Source organism: Protopterus annectens, chromosome 4.part0 (genome assembly GCF_019279795.1).
Source record: "Protopterus annectens isolate FY-2018-M chromosome 4.part0, PAN1.0, whole genome shotgun sequence".
NCBI lineage: Eukaryota > Metazoa > Chordata > Ceratodontiformes > Protopteridae > Protopterus > Protopterus annectens.
In genome coordinates, this window is record NC_056733.1 from 1,619,450,947 (window position 1) to 1,619,477,316 (window position 26,370).

Here is a 26,370-nt window from a genome sequence, read left to right on the forward strand (position 1 = left end):
AAGTTTATATCATTACCAACAGTTCAAAAATGAGATGTGAGAAAACCAGATATAACAGTCCATGAAAAAAAAAAAGACAAAAATAGCATTGATTACTGAAATTCATACACCTAGTGATTACAGTGTCTTATGTACAGAGAGACACAAAGTAATAAAATACCAGGATTTGCAAGCAGGAGGTTAGTGTGGAAGAAGGATACCCAGACAGTTCCAACAGTAGTAGAAGCAATGGGGTCTTAAAAAAAAATTATTATCATACTTAGATATGTTACTAATACATCTCCATATGAATTGCAAAAGGAGTCATTACTGGGCACATTGTGGGAGTTGTGAAGAGCACTTCTGGCTAACATCAACAATTGAAACTACTAATTTCATGAACTCTAATCATAGTTTGACTAAGGACTGGGGTCAATTCCTATCATGGTAATAGAAACCCAAAGATTTGGAGAAATTAAAAACAGGGAAACATAAAATTATTTCCCCTTGCTGTGAGGTATTTTTCCAAAGAAGAAAGGATGGTGAATGGTCTGTTGGACTTCTATGAAGACCCTGATGAATCTGCCCAGGCTATTTCACAACAGATTCCAAACATTATGGAAAAAACACTCCTTTCCCTGGAACAGCATTTCAGCATATGGGGCTGATAATGCCAGTTTTAACTACGGAAAGAAATCTGGTGTGTATACCAGATTAAAAGAAAAGTGCCCATCATTCCAGAAGGCTGTGTTGCCCACATTATTCATAATGCAGCTAAAAAAAGCTGCAGTGCAACTACCTTATGATGTGGAAGTGTTTGTGATAAAACTTTTCAATAATTTCTCAGGTTCTGCCACAAAAACAGAGACCTGAAAGACTTCTTTGAGTTTTGTGGCATGGAATTTGACAGTCTCTTAAGGCATGTGCCAAACAAGTTAGCTGTCATTCCTGCCAGCCATTAACAAAGTAGTGAAAAATCTGCCAGTGATCCAGTCATATTTCCTCTCCCAGGGAGAAGGGGAGATCCCAGTATATATGGCAGTACTTTTCAGATAATGAGCATGGCAAGAATGCATTGCCTACAGAGCTCCAGTACTATTTGCATTTTCTCATTGTTGTTCTCTTGGATTTCACTGAACATATGTGTATATTAGAAAAAGCAGCACTTACTGCCATGGAAATATTTTCAGCAATGGTCCCTCTCAAGGAAAAACTGCAGGCAAGAGCTGAAGATGTTTTCTTTGGTGGAGAACTTAGGGCACTTATAAACACATTAGATGGCACTTATTTTAAAAAGCTGAAAAAGACTTCATCATGTTCTTGGAAACAGACGTTAAGTACTTAGAACACTAGTTAGACTTTACTGAAAACAACTGCTTGTCTACACTTTCTAAGTTACCTTTAACTGAGCACTTTTGTTTTCAGTGACTTAATCAGTGTGATCACAGCCCTGAGTCTGCAGGACACAGATGAAAACCATCTTTTCCAGGATTATTTAGCAATCAAGCCCTTTCTCCAAGAATTATGTACCACAAGCTTAACTCCGGGAGAAAAGTAGCTGAAACTTTTCAGGGAAGGACCTGGGTTGACCTGCACTATATCCGGTAATTGCTAGGGTATTATCTATACCAACATCAAATGCATTTGCAAAGAGAGTTTTTTCTCTGGTGACTTATGCCGTGGCACTTGCATAAAGTACAAAGTTCTCTAGTCGGTGTAATTAGATAGCTAGGGTTTCTGTTTTCACTGCAGTCAACTGGTGTATTTGTGTGTATGTGTGCCTGTCTGTCTACTCAGAAGAGCATAATCGTCTATCCTGCAGTCACCACTCTAGTCCCATGGATTGCCAATATTTTGGGGGTTGGGAGGTTGGCACAATGGTTAAGGTGTTTACCTTACAAACACTAGGTACAGGGTTTGATTCTCAAGAGGAATAACTGGCTAGGCTTAAACTGGCCCACAAGAGCAGTTAGCCTAGCACTAATCTATTAACCTATGAACTTATAAAAACAAATGGACAGAAGAGCGAACCCATTGTAGTGTGGACTTGTTAAAAGTTGAGCTAATGATGACAATGAATTGCAGTGACATTTATTCAAATATTATATCAAACTGGGCACTTCTTCAGGCCATCAAATCAAATGTAAAGTACACATTTAAAAAGAAAAGTTTTCTTGTATTTTGCAGTATGTAATTTTGCTCTTTTGTGGGGTTTTTTTGCTTTGATTTACAATAAGCATACTCTTAATTATACACGTTTAAAAAAGTAGTGTGCTTGTGTGCAATATGTAGATTTTTTTAGTTTTCTTGTTTCAGAACAGTTATGGTTACTGTAATATGTAGAATTTGAAAGTTTTCTACTTTTATTTATTTATTTAGTTCCAGTTTGATAACCGGGGTTGTCCACTGGGCTCAAGGAACCTGTTTTCAGTGGAGGCCCAGGGAAAAAAGCTCCAAAATTACAAAGATAAATAAAAAATACAATACAATAAACAGTAAAGTAAAGTAAAGAATACAATAAAAAATAACATAAAATGCAATTATGAATAAGACATAGTGTTATATTGTATTTTAAGCAAGAATATAAAATGAAGCGGAGAGTTGTAGCAAAAATGCAGTGCAAACAGAAGAGTATAGAAGACTTGAGGATAGTTCCTGAAGAACATGTATGGTAAGTAGGAAGGGTATTGGGAAGTAAACAGAGTAGTAGGAATAAGTACGTAACAGTAGAGAAAGGAGAGAGAGGTAGTTGAGTAGGGAAGTAAGAGAATTGTTAATTAGAAGGAGAACAGATGTGAAAAAAGGGATAGGGAGTTACAGAAGGGGGAAGGAGGGTAAAGTAAGTTGAAGAGAGTTGGATGCAAATAGAAGATAGAGTCATATATTAGTCAAATGTTATATAGGTTTAGAAGGAAGAAGTATAAAGAGAACGAGACTAGAGAAAGAACACTATGTATAGTATATACACTATATACATTAAAGGTTCATAAGTTCTGTTAGAAATGTTGAAGGGAAGCTGTTGGGCAGAATTGCCAAGGTGTAGAAGTAATTAATAAAGAACAGGTAGGAGTGAGTTTATTAGGATTAGGGGGGGCAGAGAACAATTACATTTCTAGTTAAGGGAGAGATGAGAATGGAACTGGCATTTGAAGAGTTCAAAGTTATTGGAGGTTCTTATTGAGGGGGGAAAAGAGTTCCATATTTTTTCTAAGGAGTAGGATAGCAGATACTGGCCAGCGGGACGTTTTGGTTTGTAAACAGAAAGTTGATTTTGTTGTGCGGATCTTAGGGGTCTGTGAGGAGTATAAGAAGGAAGGAGGTTTGCTAGAGCAGGGTATGCAGTAGGATTATTGATTAATTTGTGGCTGTAGTGAGTTGGAGGTAGTTGAGGTAGTTGGGAAGTTCTAGCCATTTTACCATGTGAAGGGAAGAGCAATGGTGGGAGGAGTGTTTGGATTTAGTAGTGAATTTGGAGATTTTGTTGTAGCAGATTTCTAGTTTTGCGGAGATGGAGGAAGCAAATTTGGTTAGTAAAGGGGCACCGTATAACAGTGAAGGTAGTAAATAGGTAGTGGCAAGAGTATGCCTGGTAGAGGGAGAGAGAAGTGTGAGTTTCTGTATAGTAAACCAAGTTTTTGATAGTTTTTTTTTATATTTGATTGGACATACATATTGAATTTTTGGTGTTCGTCGACAGTAACACCGAGAAGTTTAACGAAGGGGACAACTTCTATTAGGGAGTTGGTATTACTGATAATATTGAAAGATTGTTTGTCAAGGAGCGTGTTTTTAGAGGGAGAGAAAAGTAAGATTTTGGATTTATTAGCATTAAGAGAGAGGTAGTTTTGAAGCATCCAGTTCTCAGTGGCTGTGAAGGCAGATTGGGTAATTGCTTGGAGAGTATGAAGATTAGGAGCAGAGCAGATTAAAGTGGAGTCATCTGCATACTGCACTATTTTAGTGTTGGGAATGGCTGCATGGAATTCATTGATAAATACATTGAAGAGCATTGGACCAAGTATTGAACCCTGGGGAACCCCGGTTGGGGTGGGAAGGAAGATTGAGGTACCTGTTTTCCATTTCACAGCCTGGGATCTGTCAGAAAGATAACTCTTAAACCAGGTAAGTGAGTGCTGAGCGAGATTGAGGTTAGACAGTTGAGTTAGAAGGTGGGAGTGAGAGACAGTGTCGAATGCCTTGGATAGATCTAGAAGGACAGTGGATACAATTTCTCCAGAATCACAAGCATGGTTTACTATGTCTAGAAATGAGAGGAGAGCGGTTATTGTACTATGGCCGGGGCAGAAGCCATGTTGAGCAGGGGTGAGGAGGTGATTGCTGATAAGGAAGGGCAAAAGTTGTTGGTAGACGCATTTTTCTAGAATTTTTGATATTAGGGAGAGAATGGCTATTGGACGGAAATTAGAAATGTTATTGTTTTTGCCTCCTTTGTGAAGAGGTAGGATATAGGCAGCACGCCACAATTTGGGAACGTAAGATTCATGAATGGATTGGTTGATGTGAATGCTAATGGGGATGGCAATGGCATCAGCAGCAAGCTTTAGAAAGAGTGAGGGGATATTGATAAATATTAAATTATAAATAAATTAAATTATAAATATAAATATTAAATAAACATAATTGTTGAATACGAGTAGTGTGTTTTTTTTCCTCTAAGGTTTACTTACTGTTACAATTGAGTAATGCATGTCTTTTGCAGTAATTCTTCGCTTTCACTGTTAAAGCTTCTTAATTTACAAGGTTTGTGAGATTTCAGTATGATGTATTGCTGTACCCATAACTGCATTTCCTTCACCACTCCTGTGGTTATGTCATGGTAGGGGGTGTGACCAGTGTCATACTGTGAACACCACCATGCCCCACTTTGGCCCCACTTAAAAGGTGGCAACCTTAGAACAAAAATAAACAGCTCAAGAAACATGAACATTTGCAAAATCAACATCAGACAAAAATGTGACTTCAGTTTCCATCTTAATTCATGGTTTAACCTACTGGATTTCTCAAAACTTGTCAGATCTACTTCAAATGAAGTGGCAAATTTTATGACACCATTTTACTTCACAGCATACAAAGACTAATATTTTAGACACACACACACGACCAACCAACTGTTCACAATGGAAGCCAGGTTTAAGTACAACACATTAGTAATCAGAACTCCTATACATATTCATTAGTTTGCAGTTCCTGACTGTTACTTTTAAAGATTAAGATTAAAATATATTAAATAGCTCTTTCCTCAAGATAAAATAATCTTGAAGTTAGTATAAAAAGATAACAAGGGTATGGGGGTGCAGTGGGTTTTGACCTCCTGCAAAAAAAAAAAAATAGTGTTTTACTTGGATTGAACATACTTCCACTTTAAACATAGTGCTCTTATATATGCTAACCACATAGGAGCTGACAATAAGTCATTTAGTCATTCATTAAGCCTCAACCTGTTCATTACTTCTTGTATTTCTACTTCTACATTTGCAGGCAAAATGTGAGATATAACAGACACAAAGTAGTTCAAGTGCTTTTAAGTTACCTTTACCTAGACTGGTTTCTTCTAACTTCTCTGATAGCACTGTATGTTCTTCTTTCTGCTGCTGAGCTGCTGAATCCATCTATACTGCTGACTACAAGGGCAAGATTGCCTCCACCAGGGTCATAAATGCGACGTTGATCTCTTGTAATCATTGAAACATTACCACCACATCACTGAAAATAAATGAAGAAAACTAGATTTAATGCAATTATTATTAATGAAACAGACAAAGCTAGTGATGCATGTGAAGAGTCAATCTCATGTATTCCAAACTAGAATAATTCACTATGCAGCATAAACTGCACAAATGCAAACTAGCTGTGTTGTTCAATAGAATATCTAGAAATTAATACAGTGATAAATTTCCCAGTATCCAATGTCAACTTACAGTCTCAGCAGAAGGACGGACTTACTGGACTTCTTCAGAATGAACACCTACTGGCCAAAGTATTGATGTACACCATCAAATACAAAAGAATCACACAAACACATTTGAAGCCTTTACCAGGCACTGAGTAATGTTGCACTCTGTCAGAATAATTTAAACCATCAATTCACTTAGTCCAACAAAACTAATCCAGAAAAAGTCTCATCAGTCTCAGACTCAAAAGTCTTGTTTGTGGTGCACATCTTACTAACTATGGTTTTGATTTTATCCAGAGCAACTAGAGAGAGAAGAAATCAGTGATGATCAATCAATGGTGTCCAGTCCAACACATTCAGCAGGACAATATTAAAATAAAGAAATTAGGCCAAGCAAGTGTTCTTTATAACAGAAATAATAATAAAAAAAAAATAAATAAATAAATAAAAAGAAACTCATGAGGTGAAAGAGTTCCCTTTCAAAAGGACTGAGTTCATCATTGAAACACAGTGAAATTTCTTTTGACCATACACCTTATGAGTGCCAGTTGAATCCTTGAGCACATTCTACAAAAAGTTGTACAAGCAATATTACACAAGCAAATGCTGCACTTAGGTTCATAGGTAGGTACTAGGCTATCGTCCCAAGGGCCTATGTAAGCCTAGCCAACAAGGTTCCCTGGCTTACGCCAGCCAAGAAAGTTATTTTCCTGTGCCACTGTCGAGCAGAGACACTGAAGTGATCCCCGGGGTGTATTTCCTATTTCCCATCCACTCATCAAGATTTATCTTGAAGAGTGCTAATGAAGAACATTGCTTGACATAGATGGGTAGCCTGTTCCAGAGTATGGGAAGTCTCTGGGACAGGAATCTATCCCTCCAGCATGTCTTGTTTATTGTGGTGACAAGGTTTAGGTCCCTAGAGCATATAGCTCAGAGGGATTGGGATTTCTTTAGGTGTAGCATGTCCAACAGCTCTGGGTTTGACATATGTTAGGCAGGGATCACCTCGGAGTAGGCGATATGCTACGGAGTAAAGCTGGAGTTTTTTTTGAGGCAGTTAGTGTAGGGCATTTGTTTGAGGCCAATAATCCTCTTTGTGAGGTACTTCTGTGGCCTTTCCAGCTGCTGCAGAGGTCTTGTGAGGTAAATTTCAAAAGGGGCATTGCACTCTATAATGGGTCTAATGAGTGTCGAGTAGAGGGGAACAATGACCTCTTTTTTCCTGGATGAGAACCCTTTTATGATGAGGTCTGTCACGTAGAAGTACTTCCTGACTACTGTGGCGAAGTGACCATCAAAGGAGAGACTACTGTCCACCTGGGTCCCAAGGTCTCTTATCACGCATCTAGTGTTAAGTAGATTGCTGCCTATGTGGTAGTTCATGGGTACAGAGTTTTTACCAAAGGGGATGACACTGCACTTTTTTGGCATTGAGCTTGAGGCCATGGTTCTGACACCAGGCATCTGTCTCAGCGAGGCCCTTCTGTAGGATGTCCACATCATTTGGGGACTAGACTATGGCTCCTAGTTTGCAGTCATCTGCGAACTTCGTTAGCCAGAGGCCTTCTGTGTTAGCCTGCACTTCAGAGAAGTAGATACCAAACAGGAGAGGTCCCAGGACGGAACCCTGTGGTACTCCACTTGTCACTGTTTTGAGGTCAGATTTGGAGTTTGCAACTTTTACAATGTGGGTTCTGTCAGTGAGCTAGTTGGCAACCCATCTTGTGATGTAGGGATTTATACCTAGTTTAGTGAGTTTAGCTATAATTCCAGAATGGGGGATGGTGTCGAAAACCTTGGCGAGGTCAAGATAGGCTGTGTGAACCACCTTACCCTCATCTACGGCTTTGGTGACTGCCTCAAAGAAGTCGATCGGGTTCAGGAGGCATGATCTGCCTTTCACAAACCCGAACTGGGTGGGATCCAGAGTTTGGAGGTTACCAATGTCTTTGTTTATGAGTTCCATGATGATATGTTCCATGGCCTTGCAGAACAGGCTCATAGGTTCATAGGTTCATACTAGGCTATCTGCCCTAGTGCATTTATAAGCCTAGCCAGAGTTGTGTGGCTTTCACCACCCCTTAGGTTGAAGAATACTATACCCATTAGTTTGCCGTGCCTCTGTCCAGCAGTGATACAGAGATGATCCCCGGGGTAAACCTACGATCTCCCATCCACTGGTCAAGATTCCTCTTGAACAGAGCCAGCGAGGTGCTCTGTCTCACATGGACCGGGATTCTGTTCCACAGCATAGGGAGTCTCTGGGTGATGAATCTGTCCCTCCAGCACGTCCTATTTATATCCGTGATGAGGTTTAAGTCTCTTGCTCTTGTGGCTCTGGTGGATTTGGATTTTTTGAGGTGGAGCATGTCCATTAATTCCGGGTTGGACATGGCCTTGTATGTCAGGCACAGGTCACCTCTGAGCAGACGGTATGCGACTGAATAGAGCTGGAGTTTCTTCAGTCGGGCAGCATATGGCATATTTTTGAGCCCCTTTATCCTTTTGGTGAGGAACTTTTGGGGTCTTTCCAATTGCTGCAGGTGTCGGGTAAGATACATTCTGAATGGGGCATTGTACTCAATCATTGGTCTGGTAAGTGAAGAGTACAGGGGAACAATGACCTCCCTTGATCTGGATGTGAATCCCTTCATAATCAGGTGGGCAATGTAGAAGGTCCTCCTAACCACTTTGGCAATGTGAGTGTCAAAAGAAAGGTTACTGTCAACTTGGGTCCCCAGGTCCCTGATAACCTCTTCTGTGCTTAATGGATTGCCACCTATGTGGTAACTTGGGGTTACCTTGTTTTTACTAAAGGGTATGACTATACATTTTTGGCATTTAGCTTAAGGCCATGGCTCTGGCACCAGTTATCCGTTTCTATGAGACCTCTCTGAAGGTTATCTGTGTCTGATGGATTTTCAACTATGGCCCAGTTTGCAGTCATCTGCAAACTTTGTCAGCCACAATCCTCCTATGTTTGCCTGCACTTCTGAAAAGTAGATGCCGAACAAGAGGGGCCCAGGACTGAGCCCTGTGGGACACGCTTGTGACCGGCTTGAGTCTGACATGGCACCAGCAACTCTAACCCTGTGGGTTCTGTCCTTGAGCCAGTTTGCAACCCATCTTGTGACATATGGGTTTACATTTAAGCTGGTGAGCTTTTCTATGATACCAGAGTGGGGTATTGTGTCGAAAGCTTTTGCAAGGTCAAGGTAGGCTGTGTGAACTGCCTTACCCTCATCAATGGCCTTGGTGACTGTTTCAAAATAGTCGACCAAGTTCAAGAGGCATAATCTGCCCTTGACAAAGCCGAATTGGGTAGGATCCAATGTCTGTAGGTCCCCTATGTCTTTATTTATGAGTTCCATTATGATCCTCTCCATAGCTTTGCAGACCAGGCTTGTTAAGCTTATGGGGGTAATTACCAGGGTCCGTAGAAGCACCACCTTTGTGGAGTGGGACCACAGTTGCCGCACGCCACTCTTTGGGCACGTATCCTGTGGTAAGGCTAAGATTAAACAGCAGCCTTATGTGTGGGTTTAGTTCCTCATTGAGTTTGTCTAGCACACAGCCGGGGCCACCATCCCGTCCCATTGATGCTGTGTTTTTAGCTTTAGAGAGAGCAGCTCTCACCTGGGCATTTGAGATGATTGGGAGGCTACACTCTGCTGGGATAGATATTTTTCCTTTGGGGAGGGAGGGAGAAATTTTCACTGAACCTGTCTGCCAATATGTTTGCAATGTCTGTGGGTTCAGTGATTTTTGTATCATTTTGGACTAATTCTGAGCATATCTGGGAGTTTCCACCCAGATTTCTAACATAGCTAAAGAAGGCCTTATGATTGTCTTTTGAGTCCTTGGCGATTTTTCTCTCAAAGTTGGCCTTGGATGATTTTATGAGTGATCGTAGTTTTTTACTAGTATTGATCAGAGATGTCTTCCCCTTTAGGGATTTTGCTCTATCTTGAAGTAGCTTTCTCCTCTTGTTGTAAAGTTTGTTTATGGCTGGGGTCCACCAGATCGGGCGCTTGCCTTTGGTGGAAAGGGTCTTGATTTTATTTGGGATTGCTTGATCCATGCAATCCTGGAGGTGCTCGTAGAAAGCATTTGTAAGGGATTCAGCAGCGTGGGTTGTGGTTTCCAATGGCTCAGGGGCCTTGAAGGATACCACACCAGTCTTAAGAAGTGTGAAGTTGACTTTTGAGAAGTTCTTCACTGTGATCTTTTTTGTTGGGGGTGGGGGCGGGATGTGGATCTCCAGTGAGATTAGTTTATGGTCTGATCTCACCAATGAGGGATATACTTCCGGTGTGGAGCATTTTGTCCCCATGTTTGTGATGATCAGGTCTAGTATATTTTCACCTCTTGTGGGAATGGTGACAAGTTGTTCCATAGCATTTGAGTTTATGAACTCCAGGAACCTTTGGGCTAGGGTATTGGGGCTAATAGGTCGATAGTTAATGGGATCAGTGGTGGCTCCCCCTTTGTGGAGTGGGATAACTGTTGCTGTGCAATAGAGCATAGCATTTATTTTAATTAAGGTGTAATTAAATTATATGGCATAAGAAGCAATGTCAGGCGAAAGAAAATGGAGTTAACAGTGTGTTTTTTCTTTGCCTTTTTTCTTCTTGCATCTGCAATGACTATTTTTATTTTCATGGTTTAAGAATATATCATGTTTGTCTTTTTCAATATAAAAGAACAAGGAATGTGTTTTGAAATGTGTTGGGTCTACAGACTTGCTGACATCTTTTTTTAATAAAGCAAAAAAGATGAAAGAACATGAACTGCCTATTTTAAGAGACAACTGCTGCAACCTCTGATGGACTTAGTGGCTTGCATATCACTAAACCATACAAGGGTGGAGCCAAGAGAAGGAAGCATACATATCTAATGCTCTAGGACTGATATGAATAAACCTTTTGCTCTGAGAAACTCTGAAATGACAAGAACAAAAAACAGACAAACTACTTTCTTTTCAGGTTCCAGCAAAAGGAGGATGACATCATGTGATAACTACTGAGGGCTAGAGGAAAACACTGCATATACCTATGGGCTATATTATATTAAAATAAATGCTATACTCTATTGCTTGTGGTGGGCCCATGTGTCAGTTCTAGTTATTAATTTAGTTAAATTATGATAGTTAGGCAAAGTAAGACAGAGAGACAAGAAATCTGGCCTGCTGCTGGTGTCGCGACTTCCACCACGGCGGCAGGCGGCAGTGGGGGTATAAAGGCATCAGCCCGCCATTTTTCAGTGTTTCTTTTGCCCAGATGCCAGAGCCCCTCTAAGAAGGCTAAATTTGGATAAATGCAAGAGGGGAGGGAGGGGGGGAGATGACTGCAGATGCATTCCTATCGGACATCTAGCAGTCCTTACAAATGGGTAGAATACCAAAAACCGGATCTCTGATATAAAGGTAAATTATAATGCTTGGAAAATGTAGCACCTCCGAAGAAGAAGTTGGGTAGTGGCTGTAGCCCTTGTAGAGCTTGCTTGATGTTTTCTGGTTTTTCCCATGGTAGGAGTAACAAAATCTAATGCAATTTCCTATCCATTTAGAGATTGTCTGTTTTGAAATTGCTTTTCCTTCCACTGTTTTGGTTGGGAAGAGGTAGGTAGTGGGGATGCTTGATTTAAAGATACTCTGGACCCTTTGGCATATAAAAGTAGGATTAGTTCTCATGGATACTCTATCTTGATGGAAGATCAGAAGGAATGGTGGCTTCCTGTGTTTTGGTTTTTTTTTTTTCTCCTCAGAAACTGCCTGAGTAGAGAGATGAGAAGAGTGAGGATCCAAGTTGTATTCTGCTGAGATAGCAGCGCTGCCAGGATGTTAGCTATGTTTATAGTGTTACATTCTCTCCTTTTTTTTGCAGTACTCCAAGGGGTATCTATCTTTTTTGCTTGAATAATTTTTTTTTTGTTGGTCTGAGAGCCTCCAAGTAAGAGAACTAGGTAGGGGTCTCATATTTTGTCCCGAGAGATGCTCCTCAGTAATGGGTACCAATGTTGCCTTGGCCAGTCTGAATTTCTTTGTGGTTGGGGATGTGAATAAGTCTATTTATGCCCCCACCCACTGTCTTTTAATGTTTTTTGAAGATGTGTAGCATCCATTCGTGGGCATCCGCGTGAGTGCTTAGGATGTCTGCCAGAATGTTTCTTTGAATCTTTTAATTCCTGCAAAATTTGTTGGTTGTTGTAGTGTTGGCTCCAGCCCCAGTCCATTCCCATCCCATCATCCGCATAGCAATCACGTGCGCGCCTCCCTGCTTTTTGATGTACCCACATAAACTGTGGTGTTGTCTGTCCTTATCAACAGGGACTTGCTGAAGAAATGGTCGAATGTCTGGATGCCAGCATTTCCTTTTGATTTATGTCTTGTTGGCAGTCCTTTGTTTGCAGTCCTTTGTTGAGCCCATGGGCCTGAGCCCACCATTGGAATTCTTGTTTCCAGAATGGATTATTGGATTTTGGGTTTGTGAAGCTGTGTGCTTGTGCTGAGACCATAACTGTAACTTTCACTCACTGTCTTGCATGCATATACAGTCTGGCATATGGAACATGCATGATGCCATGGCAAAGGGACCTTTTTTCTTTCTGTTAGTTGGTTCTGCTCTGCTTTGTCAAAAGTAGAGTAGAGTTGCTGTTGCTGTTTTTCTACTGTTAGGAATGCCATTTGTCTTGATGTGTCCAGTTCTGCACTTGGACTGTAAGAAACCTTTCACGGTCTGGACACATTTTTTTTTTTCTTCCATCTTTCAGCACACCTTGTGGTGTGAGACAAAACAAATTTGATCTTGTCCATGGGGGAGCATCTAGTAGCTTTTGATTTGACATGATCTGGTAAGGTTCTTTCTTCAACCATGCATGTCTTCTGATCACTGTGCCAGTCATGGCTGATCTAAAGGAAGCTTCCAGACCTTTGGGCATACCCGCCGCACTTCGCTGGGTAGAAAAAACTGAGGAAAAAATGATTGATGCCTTTATACCAGAATAATTAAATTGCGCCGCCGGGTGGAAGTGACACCCAGCCGAGGCGCCAGCCAGACTTTTTGAATCCGGCCGACCGAAGGGCTGCCTGACGACAGGACAATCCATTTGTAAGGACTGCAGATGCATCCTTGAAGGACATCATAGTTATCAGAATACTAGATTTTTCAGTACTCGTCCTATTTTTATTTCACTGTTTGTACCATCCCACTTAGATTTTAATTTGTACTTGCATTATTTTCCTTGTTGTTGTGTCTTTCGGCTTTTCCAGTTAGGGGTCGCCATAGCGGAATTCCGGTCCGCTAATGAGTGGCAGTAGATATTTACATGCAGAGTTGCCGGCCCTGAAGCATAACCTTCAACAAAGGTACGTCCATTCACGCACGTCTCCACACAGAAGACGCTCTGGCTGAGAATCGAACAGGACAACGCTACCGCAACACCACCACCGCAGTATAAAAGTAGTTTTGCTGTGTCTTTCGGCTTTTCCAGGTTAGGGGTTGCCACAGCGGAACTCCGGTCCGCTAATGATTGACAGTAGATTTTTACGTGCCGAGTTGCCGGCCCTGACGCACAACCTTCAACGAAGGTATGCTCATTCACACGTCTCCACATAGAAGACGCTCTAGCTGAGAATCAAACAGGACGTCTTACTGTGAGGCGACAACGCTACCGCAGCACCACCACCGCAGTATTATTTACGTAAAATTAATTTATTCATAGTTAATCTCTTATGGCTGGCATCCACTATTCATTATGTATATTTATGTGCTGTTATTTATCCGAGAAGAGGCTAACCATTATTTATACTGTGGTTAATAAGCTGTATGGCACACATCTTACATTAGATTGCATAGTCAATTGCCAGTGACAGAAATTCATTGGTGTATGTATATTTGGTTTAATTTAAGTGCAGCACATAACTGGAAGTCCCTGGCTATTCAACAGTAGTGGCAGTACTACGTGCCAGGAAAAAAGTTGTGGGGAATTATCCAATTGCATTAACCTTCCCTGAAAGGGCTACTGTGTGTGCATGCAAATAATAATTTGTATGAAAGGCAGCTACCATAGATAAAGAAAGACTGGAAGGACGTCTATATTACAGCGCTGAAAGCTTAGGTTGTCAAACGCCGAAATGTCGACACCTAAACATCAAACGCTCAAAACCGCAACCGGCCAATTACGCACATTTTTTCCCCGTAAAAAAATTCACTTGACCAACAAAAAAAAAAAAACATACTCTAAAACCCTAATCAAGTGGGGGGCTGTGCCCCTTCACACCCCTCCTTACAAAATATACTAACTCCTAGATCGCTCTACATCAGGGAAAGGGCAAATCCCAGATGACGGCCAAGCAAATTTTTTTCCATGGGAAAGAATTTGCGTAATTGGCCTGTCGCAGTTTTGAGCGTTTAACATTTAGGTGTCGACATTTAAGTGTTTGACAACCTAAGAGTTTGACACAGTAATACGAACCCACTAGAAGGCACTGATTCAGAGACAGAGGAGTGAGAAAACAGCCTGGGGTTACTTGCCCAAAGACTCAGCTCTGCATGAGGCTGGTATACAGTCTAGTCTGTGTGTGGATATAGGAAGGCCACACCCAGGACAGCAGTACATATTCCTTTTGTTCTCTTGTGGCAGGGCTGCATTTTGTGAATTAATGACACAGACATGTGTGCATGTTCTTGCTATTACTACAATGTAAGCTGACAGTGGTAGGATTCAAACCTTAATTAAAGAAAAAAGAGAACTATCCTGCTCTTGAAGTGTGGATCATAGAAAACTGATCAGTATTTCAGCCCCTAAATCTGGACCATAGTTTTCATTTAGCTGAAGCTACAGACCACACAGTATTTGGGATGGCTGAAGGTATATTCTTAATGGAACTGTTATATTGCAACACTGTCCAACAAAGGAAAATCTAGCACTCTTCTCACAGAAAACAAAATGGTAGCCCAGTGCAATGCATGATGTACACTTTTCACAAGTCCATAATACCGTCAGCATTATAACTCTCCTACACCTTAAAAACAATGGGAGGATTTCACACATGATCAAAATCTACAACTGTTTATGATGTCCACTTATGCTCTGTATTAAAGAAGTTGCTTTTGGAGAAACTATAAAGATGGGACCAGGACCACCATCAGGATTTGGTTCAATAGATGTTAATCTTGACAGCTAGGCTCAGATGATCTGATGGCTATGAACAATCAGCAAAGAGAGTTGAGACTGATGTTTTCATATTAGGCTTTGTCAGTGACCCAATGAATATGATTGTCATCATCAATTCTAACATCTGTAGATACTGCCAGGTAACAGACTTAAGCCACTGGTCCCAGAAATATATGGATGAACTGCAGCTGCTTTCAAGTTACAGTAAGGAACATCCTCTCTAACTGCAAGCTTAAGAAGGGACCATTAAAATGATCAGGGCATGTGACTGATCAATGATGCCCAGGAGAAATGTAGCTCTATCATTTCCAGATCTACGGGGAGTCCTCCTCCATGAGCATGTCATTCCAGTAGGAAAAACTTTCATGCTTTCAGATATAAGATAAGCTGCTGCCATTGCCATACAATTTGTGAAAAGTAAAAGAGGCCAGAGTGAGAAAAGCAGAAATAAAAAAAATAAAAATCTATAATAGATAAATAAGGAACTTCTAGTGATATTAACACATTGATATACAAGGTAAATATTCCAAAAGTCAGCAGTTAAAACCTATTTACTTTGCTGGAAGAGAGCTGGAGTGTTTGTAAAGTGATAATGTGTAGAACATTTCAGCTGCTGAGCTAAAGGATGGACTACAAATTCACAGTCTTAGTACTTGAAGTAATCAGGATGGACTACAAATTCAGTCTTAGTACTTGAAGTAATCAGGAAAATAAACCAATCAGTTAATCTTTTTGGGCAATATATAAGGCTATAACCTACTGTTGCACTTTTTTTTACTTTATTTTGCAACATTGGTACACTAGATGACTAGAGAGTATAAGTGGCACCTGACTGAAAGTATGAATTCTTAAATATAGTATCAAGTTGCTTCTTTTCTCACCCAGAAGTCTTAAGCAATGCCAGACATTGGTATATAGTAAGATCCTTCTCCCAATCTCTTCATGAGACTCTTAAGGATGGAAGGGAGATGGTGAGTAGGTTGTACACCTTGCTGAGGGAACCGCTGGAAAACACAACAGTAAAAATAAAACACTGCCATGGATATAGTACCCACTTGACTGTAACAGCCTCTGCTGATGGCATCGCAGCTGTGGCTGCCAGGATAAAGCCTATGTGTACTCCACTGATAATGCATATAATGTCATTGTAGAGTGAATTAACACCCTTTACATAGAAGGATTCTAATTTATAAAGACATTTAACAGTATCTAGCATATTCTGTCCACTGATCAGAGAATCCCACAAAAGCAGAGTTCATAAAGTCAGACTTATTGTCTCTTTGGAAGCTAGGGATACATATGTTGGCAATATACCTCATGCTCACACTTCAACTTGCCATGCTCACTACATCATTTATATCAAAAGTGCAGCACAGTATACTGAATGCTAACATATCAGCTGTCATTCATGGTCTATTTTTTCAGAATCTGTCAGACACTACACAACCTACAAAAAGCTGAAAATGAAAGACTTATTAGGCCCAGCAAAATGCATTATATTTTATTTTATTCTCTCTATAAAACTCAATAGCCCCCCTTTGGTTATGACTTTAGTGCAAGCAGCTGATGGCGTGACACTTCTCACAACTCCTTACCCCCCCATTTTTTTTTAATCCAAGTCTATCCTGATCAAATTGAAATTACACTCTTTTTAAAGTTTTGCTAGGGTAGGAATGGGGGTTACCATCTGAAGACAGCCAGTCAAACTTGTTGGACCATCCTGGTTTCTGCAAAGTCTCCATTCTTTTAGGAGCCTGCTTGCCATTGTTTTTCGAACATCTGCTTGTCCAACTGACAGAAATGTCATGTGACTTTACAACAAAAAATAAAGTCCTAGCATAAAACAATTTTACACAAAAAAAGTACTGTTTTAGCCATAAAATAAATGGTGGAAGTTTTGTTTTTCCTTGAAGGGAACTTATCTGCCCAGCAATGGAGAAACACTAGCTGACTGTCAATCCTTGAAAGCCCGCAAGAGGAATTCTTTGGCAGCAGGAAGGCTCTGAAAAGCTTGGCAACCAGGCTGCTAAGTTTTCTCATACTCTGTTTGAGCTCCCAACATTCTGGCCACATGGAAGGTGCCCTTAAGCTTTGGAAGCAGGCCGGCTGCTGCATATTATGCAGGATACAATCCACATAACTAAGGCTTCTGCAGCAGTGATCAAATGCTGAACATCATCCTTAGTAAGGCACTGGGTGGTAGTAAGACTAAAAGTATAGGGCCAGTTACTCTCCATATTTTACCTGAACAACTTAATTCACTAACAGGAGATACTCTGGGCTAATTCCATGTCAACATAAAGTCGGACATCGCTGTCTTACAGAACTTACATAATGACTAGGAAACTTCCAGTGGCTCTTTTAGTTGTAGGCTAAAAACATACTGTAAGGTGAATCAGTGACACTAAAATGCCCATAGGTGTAAAAGTACATGTGTGTGATATAGAAGAAAGACTTAACAACAATTTTATGTTTCCCCCTTTGCCATGAAAACTCCATGGGTAGCAGTGGCTCTTTTAAGTGGTCACTCTAAGAGTCTAGGCGTAGGACTCGTAAGACAATGAGTGAGGTCAGGTTATTAACACTTCTCAAAAGGATTAATAAGTTCCCCAGTAAGATGAGAATCCTGGACTCAATAACCAGTTCTCACCATGATAAAAAAAGAAGCTATGCACTTACCATAATGTTCCATCTGTGTTGTCCATTTTCATTGTTCCTCAACTAATGGAATTGGATCCTCAGATCCAACTTGGCCATTTTAGTAGCTCGTGGCCACCAACAAACTCTCAAGCTCCTTCACTACCCATAATGCACCACCCCTATCATCCCTCGGATCTTGTTTGCAGCTTGACAAGAAGCCTATAAAAGAAATACTACAGCTACCCCATTCCTCCAGAAGTCAGTCAGTTATGAAATTTGGCAGGGGGGGATTTCTTTAAGAATGAAAATGGACAACACAGATGGAACATTATGGTAAGTACATGACTTCTTTATCTGATGTTGTCAATTTTCATTCATTCCTCAACTAATGGGACAGAGTCTCCAGCTTCCTAAATTCCTGGGTGGACTCTAAGGAAGGATACTCCTATGTATGGTTGAGCCAAATATTGTTCTTCCCCTCGAGACCAAACCTAGTTTGTAATGAGTGATAACGGTATGAGGATTTGACCAAGCTGCAGCTGCACATATATAGTCCATAGAAGCTCTAGACTGGAATACAGCAGAAGTTGCCATAGACCTGGTTGAATGATCCCTTAATGGTTTTGGTAAGGGAAGATTCAATTTGCTATAGACAAAGGAGATGCAATTTGTCAGCCATCTAACTAAAGTTACGTTTGTAACCGATTCGTCCAATTTATTATGTGCAAATGAAACAAAGTGATCCGTCTTTCTAATCTCTTTTGTTCTGCCTAGATAGAAATGTTATTGTCTAAGAATATCCAGTAAGTGCAGCATATTGTGGGAAAAATGGAAGAACTGTCCATTGTTAATGGTTATACTGGAGGGGTTAACAATGCTTCCCGTGATGACAGCTCAGAATATATTACTAAACTTTTTCAAGAAAGACAGCAGAAATTTATGAACCACGTTTTTAACTTACTAGGGCTTCAAGGTATGGAACAACTACATGTTATGCATTCCAGACTGTTGACCTTAATCTAAATGATAATCTACATAAGTATGAGACAGAACAGATACAGTATAAAAAAATAACACAGCTTTCTGTCATTTTTTTCTTCTTCAGAAGGCTATGGTTTGACTACAGATTCAGACACTGACTTCCACCCCTTCCAGCTGCTAATGATTTGAAGGCAATCTAGACAAACATTTAAGAGGGAGGGACTTGATTTTTTTTTTTTTCTGTCTTATTGAATGATAATATGTAGTGTTACATTTCTCTAGCTGCATTCTAATGAAGAGAGAATATCTACTTCAGTTGTTGGTAAAAAAATTTTCCTACTGTGTCTTCCTAGGCATCATATATTGAAACAAGAGATTTTGTATATGATGAGCCTGGTTCTAATATGTTATATAGTGATAGTGATGATGATACTAGTATATTCAAGCTCTTATTACTTATTAATACTGAGAGTATTAATTTTCATAGTAGGTTTATTCCTCCATACAATAATTCCAACATTTAAAGAAATGTTTAATTTATGTAGGAATGATCATGAATGGAAGGCTATGAAAATCTTTCTAGTAGACAGGATATTGTCATTAAAAATGGAACATTTATATGACCCATTTACTTATGAAATTAGTGATTATGATAAATATATTGTAGCCATGAAAGCTACTTACTGTCTCCCCAAACTTCATAAGAATATGAATAAACTAGTTATCTTATTATCTGTTATCACAAAAAAAAAATTAGATTCCTATATCTTTTGATTTTGACTTTATTGATAATTAAATTATTTGACTGGACAGATGATATTTTTGGGTTAGTGTGAGTGTTGATGTCTACACTCTCTATAACATTAATCACTCTGATGGTTTTTGCATTATTTTATTTTTTTGGGACCCCCACCCCACCACCCATAATGGACCTTACTTCTTTGGTCAAAATTATCTGATAATATGAACTGATTAATACTTATATTTCTCCTTTAGATAAGGTATATAATAATTTATTATTTATTGTGTTAGATGCCCATGTAAATTATATGAATATTAACTAGTCCCATTGCTTTTTTTTTATGTGTCACACAAGTAAATGTTGTATTTTAGAAAAATATTTATTTTAAGAAAGGTGATGATAGATTAATTAAAAATTAAGCTTGCATAACTAGTATTGTTAGTTCTTTTTTATATTGGAAGTTCTCTCTTTAAATGATATTTTAGCTGGATTAAATTTATTTGTGAAGAAAAATACTGGCAAGTTAATGGATTGGGTGATGTTGGATTCTACCACCACCTTAGGATGGAAGGAATCATTAGTATGTAAAGTGACCCTATCCTTATGAAAAATCAAATATGGGAGATTAGAATATAATGCCTGAAGTTGAGAAATACTTCTAGCAGATGTAATTGCTACTAAAAAGGCAGTTTTCCCAGTCAAAAGTTTAAGATCACATTTATCTGCAGGTTCAAAACGAGAGTCTATTAGGCTTGTAATACCAAATTCAAATCCCATGGTGACATAAGGTCTTTATATGGGGGTCTTAGCAGAAGATTACCTTTCAAACATGCTTTGCATAGTTTAGAGGAAGCCAGAGAAGAATTTTGAAATCCCACATGAAAGTTAGAGATTGCTGCGAGTCAAACTTTAATAGTTGTTGAACTAGCACTCTCGTTAGACAAACTCACTAAAAAAACAAAATGAATTGGAGCTGAGAAGAGGTCTACCTGATTCTGTTCTGCCCAACAAACAAACCTTCTAAATTTACTCCTGTAGAGTTTCCTAGTAGATGGTTTACGGGAAGATAAAAGTATGGAAAGAACAGGGGACGAAAGCATTAGTTGCCTGGCTATTGAAGGAATTGGGGAAAAGTCACTGTTAGTTTGAGATTTGGGATATCTGGGCGAACCATGCCTGTCGAGTGAGACAGAAGGTCTGGAATTGGGTATAGGAGATAAGGCCAAAGGAAGGGGAACCAAATCTGCCAAGGCCAGTAAGGTACAATGAGGATGACTTTGCTCTTCAACCGGGCTGCTTTCTGAAGGAATTTGGGAATTGGGGGGGTTGGAGGATAAGCATACAGAAGACAGGGGGCGGGCAATCGTGGAGCAGAGCATCCCTCTGTGATTCCACCAGTGGAGTGATCAGGGCAAAGAAGCTGTTTCACTTGTTTGTTTAGGGGAGATGCAAAAAGATCACAGCAAGGCTGGCCCCACTGACTGAAAATCATTGCCATCACTGTTGTTGAGAGACTACTCATGAGGTAGCAAGACAGAACTGCTCAGTTTGTCTGCTATCATGTTAGACTTTCCTGGAATATGTATTGCTACTAGAAAGCGGCTGAAAGGTATTGCACATTGCCACACTCTGAGGGCTTCTCAACACAGAGGATAAGCTCTTGTTCCCCCTTGCTTGCTGATGTACCAGACTACTGACATATTGTCTGCCTGGACTGTAATTGTCCCAAGAGGAATAACGTTCTGGAATGCCTGCAATGCTAAGAGCACTGCTCTCATCTCCAGAAGACTGATAAGCAGGTTGGCCTCTTCAGGGCACCAAGTGCCTTGGACGTTTTTTTCCCAGGAAGTGCCCCACCACCCAACCTGGGAAGAGCCCGTGGTCACAATGGCCTTGGGCTGAGGGAGGATAAAGGACGACCTTGTAACAGCTGCTCTGACTCATTCACCATGAAAGGTATTGTTTGCATACCTGGGTTATTCTGATGTTTGCAGACATGGGATGAGAAATCACTGACCACTGTGCTGCTAGCATCCACTGAAAAATTCTCATATAGAATCTTGCTAAAGGGACTAAAATTATTGCTTCTGACACTGATCCCAGGGCTTGCAGAATCAATTGGGCGGAAATTCTGGTACTGCAAATTATTTTCCTCACCTGCATCCTTACTGTCTGCACTCTCAATAGAGGAAGGGACGCTACCATAGATACTGTGATTAACATTGTTCCTATGAATTCTAATGTCTGTGTTGGTTGCAGATGAGACTTGTTGTAAATTTACTGTTATTCCAAGATGCAAACAGGTCTATAACACCTGATTCTGAGGTTGTATCAGTCGATGTCTGGTCGGGGTGGTAAAGAGCCAGTTGTCTAAATATGGAAACACCCAGAATCCTTACAGTCTTAAGTGAGCTGCAACCACTGCCATGCACTTGGTGAACACCCTGGAGGCTGTGATGATGCCAAAGGGCAGTGCTCTGAATTGATAATGACTGGCTCCCAGCTGGATGCGTAAGTACCTTCTGGATAGTCTGTTTATCTTCATGTGATCGTACACATCCTGAAGATCTATTAAGCACATCCAGTCATCCTTGTCCAGAAAGGGCAGAATGGACTGAACTGTGACCATCTGGAAAGTACAGTTGTGTACACTTACCATGAATGTAGATGTTCGAGTGTATTCACTGTTGCAGTCATCACACTTAGGTTATCTGCCTGCAGGTAGCCCTCAGTCGGCCCGAATACCAGAGTCTTGTGATTTCTGCATCGGATGCTGTCACCTCTTCCATGACATCAGGTCGGCAAGGATATAAAACATGCAGCTGACACCATTACATCAGTTTTTCTTGTCCCAGATGTCAGGAGCCCCCAAAATAGGAAGCAATTACATGGTGTGGAACACCTCCAGTAAAAAGTAAATACCACAGCCATAAGATATGGCCAAAAAGATGGATAGGTAGGAGGTATAAAAAAGTCAGGGGACTGGAGAGAGGGTAACCAGGACTGCAACAGTGAATACATTTGAATATCTACATTTATGGCAAGTGTACACAACTATAATATGTTCTACGTGTTTCACTGTTGCAGTCATCACACTTGGGTTGATTCCCAAAGCTGAGGAAGGGTGGAGGCAGTCAAGAAGTATTAGGGCTAGCTAGCAGGCCTTGTAAGACTGCTGTAGCAAATCCAGCTCTGGATTTAGAAAAGATAGCTAAGTGGTAATGCTTGGTGAAGATGTGTACTGAACTCCAGGATGTCCCTGGTTGGGACTCCCCTGAGAAAGGTTGTAGAGGTTGAGGTAGCCCCTAGTAGAATGGGTTCTGATCCCCTGTGGGGTAGGTTTTCTATGGTGCTTTTAGCAGAAATGGATGCAGTGTTCTATCCATTTGGAGATGGTTTGCTTTGAAATGGCCTTGCCTCTGTCCATGTAACAAAACTGACTAGCAGCTGGTCAAATTTTCTGAACGGTTTAGTCCTGTCAAGGTAGAACCTAAGCTGTCTGTGCACGTCCAAGGAGTGCAGGATCCTTTCTCCTTTATTCTGAGGATTAGGAAAAAAGGTTGGTAAATGGATGGATTGGCTTAAAGCCACATTGGATACTACCTTGGGCATAAACGATGGGTTAGTCCTAAGGGAAACCCTGTCCGCATGGAAGAAAATGAAGGGTTCCACAGCCATAAGGGCCTGTAACTCACTCTTCTTGCTGAAGTGATGGCTAGATGTAAGGCTGTTTTCCAAGAGAGGAATTTTAACTCTGCTGTAGCAGAAGGCTCAAAAGGGGGAAGCGTTAGCTTCTCTAGTACAAAGTTAACTCATTACAGCTGAGTGACGTCTCCAGGTGTTTCTGCAGTTACCTCCTATTGTGCTTCTAGGCGTCAAATATTGCCTGTTCATATTTGCATTAATATTTCCAAAACCATGCTACATACAAGGTATCAGAATATTTTATCTTGAAGCATGCATGATGGCAAACACAATTGTATTGATATATGACCTCTATCAATTAATATTTGGTAGAACTGCAAGGTGATAACTTCATTTTTTTCAAGGCTGAAGCCACACCCACTGGGAGTTACAGGTGCACACTTAAAAGAACTCTACTGGAGGGAATGAGTTGGTCCCAGGCAGGAATGGGAGCTCTCCTCCAGGGTATTAAATTGTTAACTCCTCTCAGGAACTGTTTGACCAGAGGGTGAGAGAAAAGGGGTGGCTCAGTATTGTAATGAGCTGAGATGGCAGAGGCATGAATCTTAACGGATGAGAAGGATAGGCCTTTGTGGAGCAGCTCTGCAAGATAATCTAGGATTTGAGGTAAGGTGGGCATGGCTGTGTCCTTCCCCTGAGACTGGCTCCAAGAACAGTATCTTTTCCACTTTTCTGAATAGGATTTCCTAGTGCTAGCCCTCCTGGCCTCAAGGATGACATTCAGCACCTGTTTGCTGAGGGTTGCTGGTGATGTATTCAGGGAATAAGCCAGGCTGCTAGGTTCAGGGTTTGCAGCTGAGGATGCAAAATCTGGCCCTCCTGCTGGGACAGCAGAAAAGGGGTCTGTTGCAGGTGCCAGGGTGGCACTGTTGTCAGATTGCGTAAAAGTGGGTGCCAGTGCTAGCATGGCCAGTCTGGTGCAATAAGGATTGTCCTTGTCCTGTCCTGTTTGATCTTGAGTAGTACTTTCGAGAGGAGGGGCAGAGGGGGGAAAGGCATAGATTAAGAGGTTTTTCCATGTGAAGGATAGGGCATCCAGTTTCCATGCTTGGCTGTGGGGATTTCTGGTGCAAAATTGGCTCAACTGATGGTTCTGGGGGGTGCAAAGTGGCCCACCTCTGGTGTCCCCCACCTGTGGATTAGAAGCTTGAATGAATAGATTTCCAGTTTCCACTGGTACGGGTCCATTAGATTTCTGCTTAAGTAATCCGCCAGTGAATTTTATTTGCCTGGCAGGAAGTGAGCTTGCAGGTGTACTTGGTTGTTCAAGGCTGTGTTCCACAGAGCCATGGCTAACCTGAAGAGTGGGTATGAATGAGTTCCTTCCTGCATATATACCACATGACTGGGGTGTTTTCTGTCTTTATCAAGAGTTGTCCTGGAAGAATAAGGTATTTGAAGGCTGTCAGAGCATTCTGTACAGCTAACATTACTTTTTGATTGATATGCAAGTGCATTTGTCCTGGGCTCCATTTGCCTTGAATGCATTTGCCTGCCATGTGAGCCCCCCCATGCACAGTCTGATTTGTCTGTTGTCAGGGTTTGGTCAGCAGGGGTTGAGTGAAAGGGAGTCCCTTGTTGTGGTAGCACCAAAGGAACCCTGTCCTTAGGCAAGGAACAATTGGAATCACTGTTTCCAGATCCTGAGAATGTTGACACCAGAAACTTTTTAAGTACCATTGAAGTTTCCTCATATGCAGACTTGCATATGGAATTAGTGGAATGCATGAGGCCATGAACCCTAGGGCTTGCAGTATTTTTCTTGCAGATAGCTGGGTTTGGATGGCCAGTAGTTTGAAATAATTTGTCAAATAAACCTGTGAGGAATGCCATCTGGGAAGCTTGCTCCCAGGAATACAATTTCTTGGCTGGACATCAGATGTGATTTCTTTTCGTTGATGATATACCCAAGAGAAGTTAGGAGTCTCTTTACAAATGTCAAGTGCTGAAGTAGCAATTCCTACCTGTCCGCCTGAATCAGGCAGTCATCGAAGTATGGGTAAATTTGAATGTTTCTCTGCCTGCAGTGTACAATGGCTGGAGCCAGGCACTTTGTGAATACCCTGGGCGCAGTAGATAAGCCAAAGGGAAGTGCAGGGAAAGTGCAGTTGTGTACACTTAGCATGAATGTAGATGTTCGAGTATATTCACTGTTGCGTTCAACACATTTGGGTTATCTGTTTGCAGTAGCCCTCAGTCGGCCAGATTAACAAAGTCTTGGGTCCTGCATCGGTTGCTGTCCCTTCTTCCGTGACGTCAGGTCGTCAGGGTTATAAAACATGCAGCCGATGCCATTACATCAGTTTTTCTTGCCCCAGATGTCAGGTGCCCCCCTAATGGGAAGCAATTAAATCTATAAATATACATGGTTATACCTCCACCAAAAATCAAATACACCAAAAAGTTTTTGATCATAGCGGAGAGTAGAGGTATAGCCAAAAGAAGTAAAGGGGCTGGAGGGAGGGTAACCAGGACTGCAACAGTGAATACACTCGAACATCTACATTTATGGTAAGTGTACACAACTGTACTATGTTCTTCGTGTTTCACTGTTGCAGTCATCACATTTGGGTTGATTCCCAAAGCTAAGGATGGGAGGAGGAATTTAGCTAGCATTAGGACCAGCTATAAGGCCCTGCAAGACTGCAGTGGCAAAGCCAGCTCTGGATTTAGAGAAAATTGGCAGATGGTAATGCTTGGTGAAAGTATGTACTGAACTCCAGGATAGCAGCTTCTAGGATGTCCCTGGTAGGGACACCTCTGAGAAAGTCTTTAGCGATAGATGTAGCCCTGGTTGAGTGGGGTCTGTTCCCCTGTGGGATAGGTTTTCCATGGTGCTTGTAGCAGAAATGAATGCAATGGCCTATCCATTTGGAAATGGTTTGCTTTGAAATAGCCTTTCCCTCTGCCCCTGCAGCAAATGCCACCAGCAGTTGTTCAGATTTACTTTGAGGTTTAGTCCTGTCCAAGTAGAATCTAAGTTGTCTGTGCACATCTAAGGAGTGCAGTATCCATTCCCCTTTGCTCTGTGGATTAGGAAAGAAGGTTGGCAAATGAATGGACTGATTAAGGGCCTCACTGGATACCACCTTGGGTATGAAGGAGGGATTGGTCCTGAGGGACACCCTGTCTGCATAAAAGATGATGAAAGGCTCCACTGCCATAAGGGCCTGTAATTCAGATACCCTTCTTGCTGAAGTGATTGCTAAAAGGAAAGCTGTTTTCCAAG

General features: G+C 41.0%; 1 protein-coding gene across 2 annotated transcripts in view; it reads right to left on the reverse strand.

Annotated features, from left to right (window-relative positions):
- Positions 1-26,370, reverse strand: part of TNIP1 (TNFAIP3 interacting protein 1) — a 739,301-nt gene that overhangs the window by 670,226 nt on the left and 42,705 nt on the right. The window contains exon 2 of one of the 2 annotated variants that reach the window (XM_044069404.1): positions 5,537-5,703. In XM_044069404.1, the coding sequence (XP_043925339.1) occupies positions 5,537-5,609 (73 nt within the window). In that variant the 5' untranslated portion in view covers positions 5,610-5,703. Of the gene's footprint in view, positions 1-5,530; positions 5,704-26,370 lie in introns of both variants that reach the window. The other variant, XM_044069403.1, reaches the window with a different exon arrangement.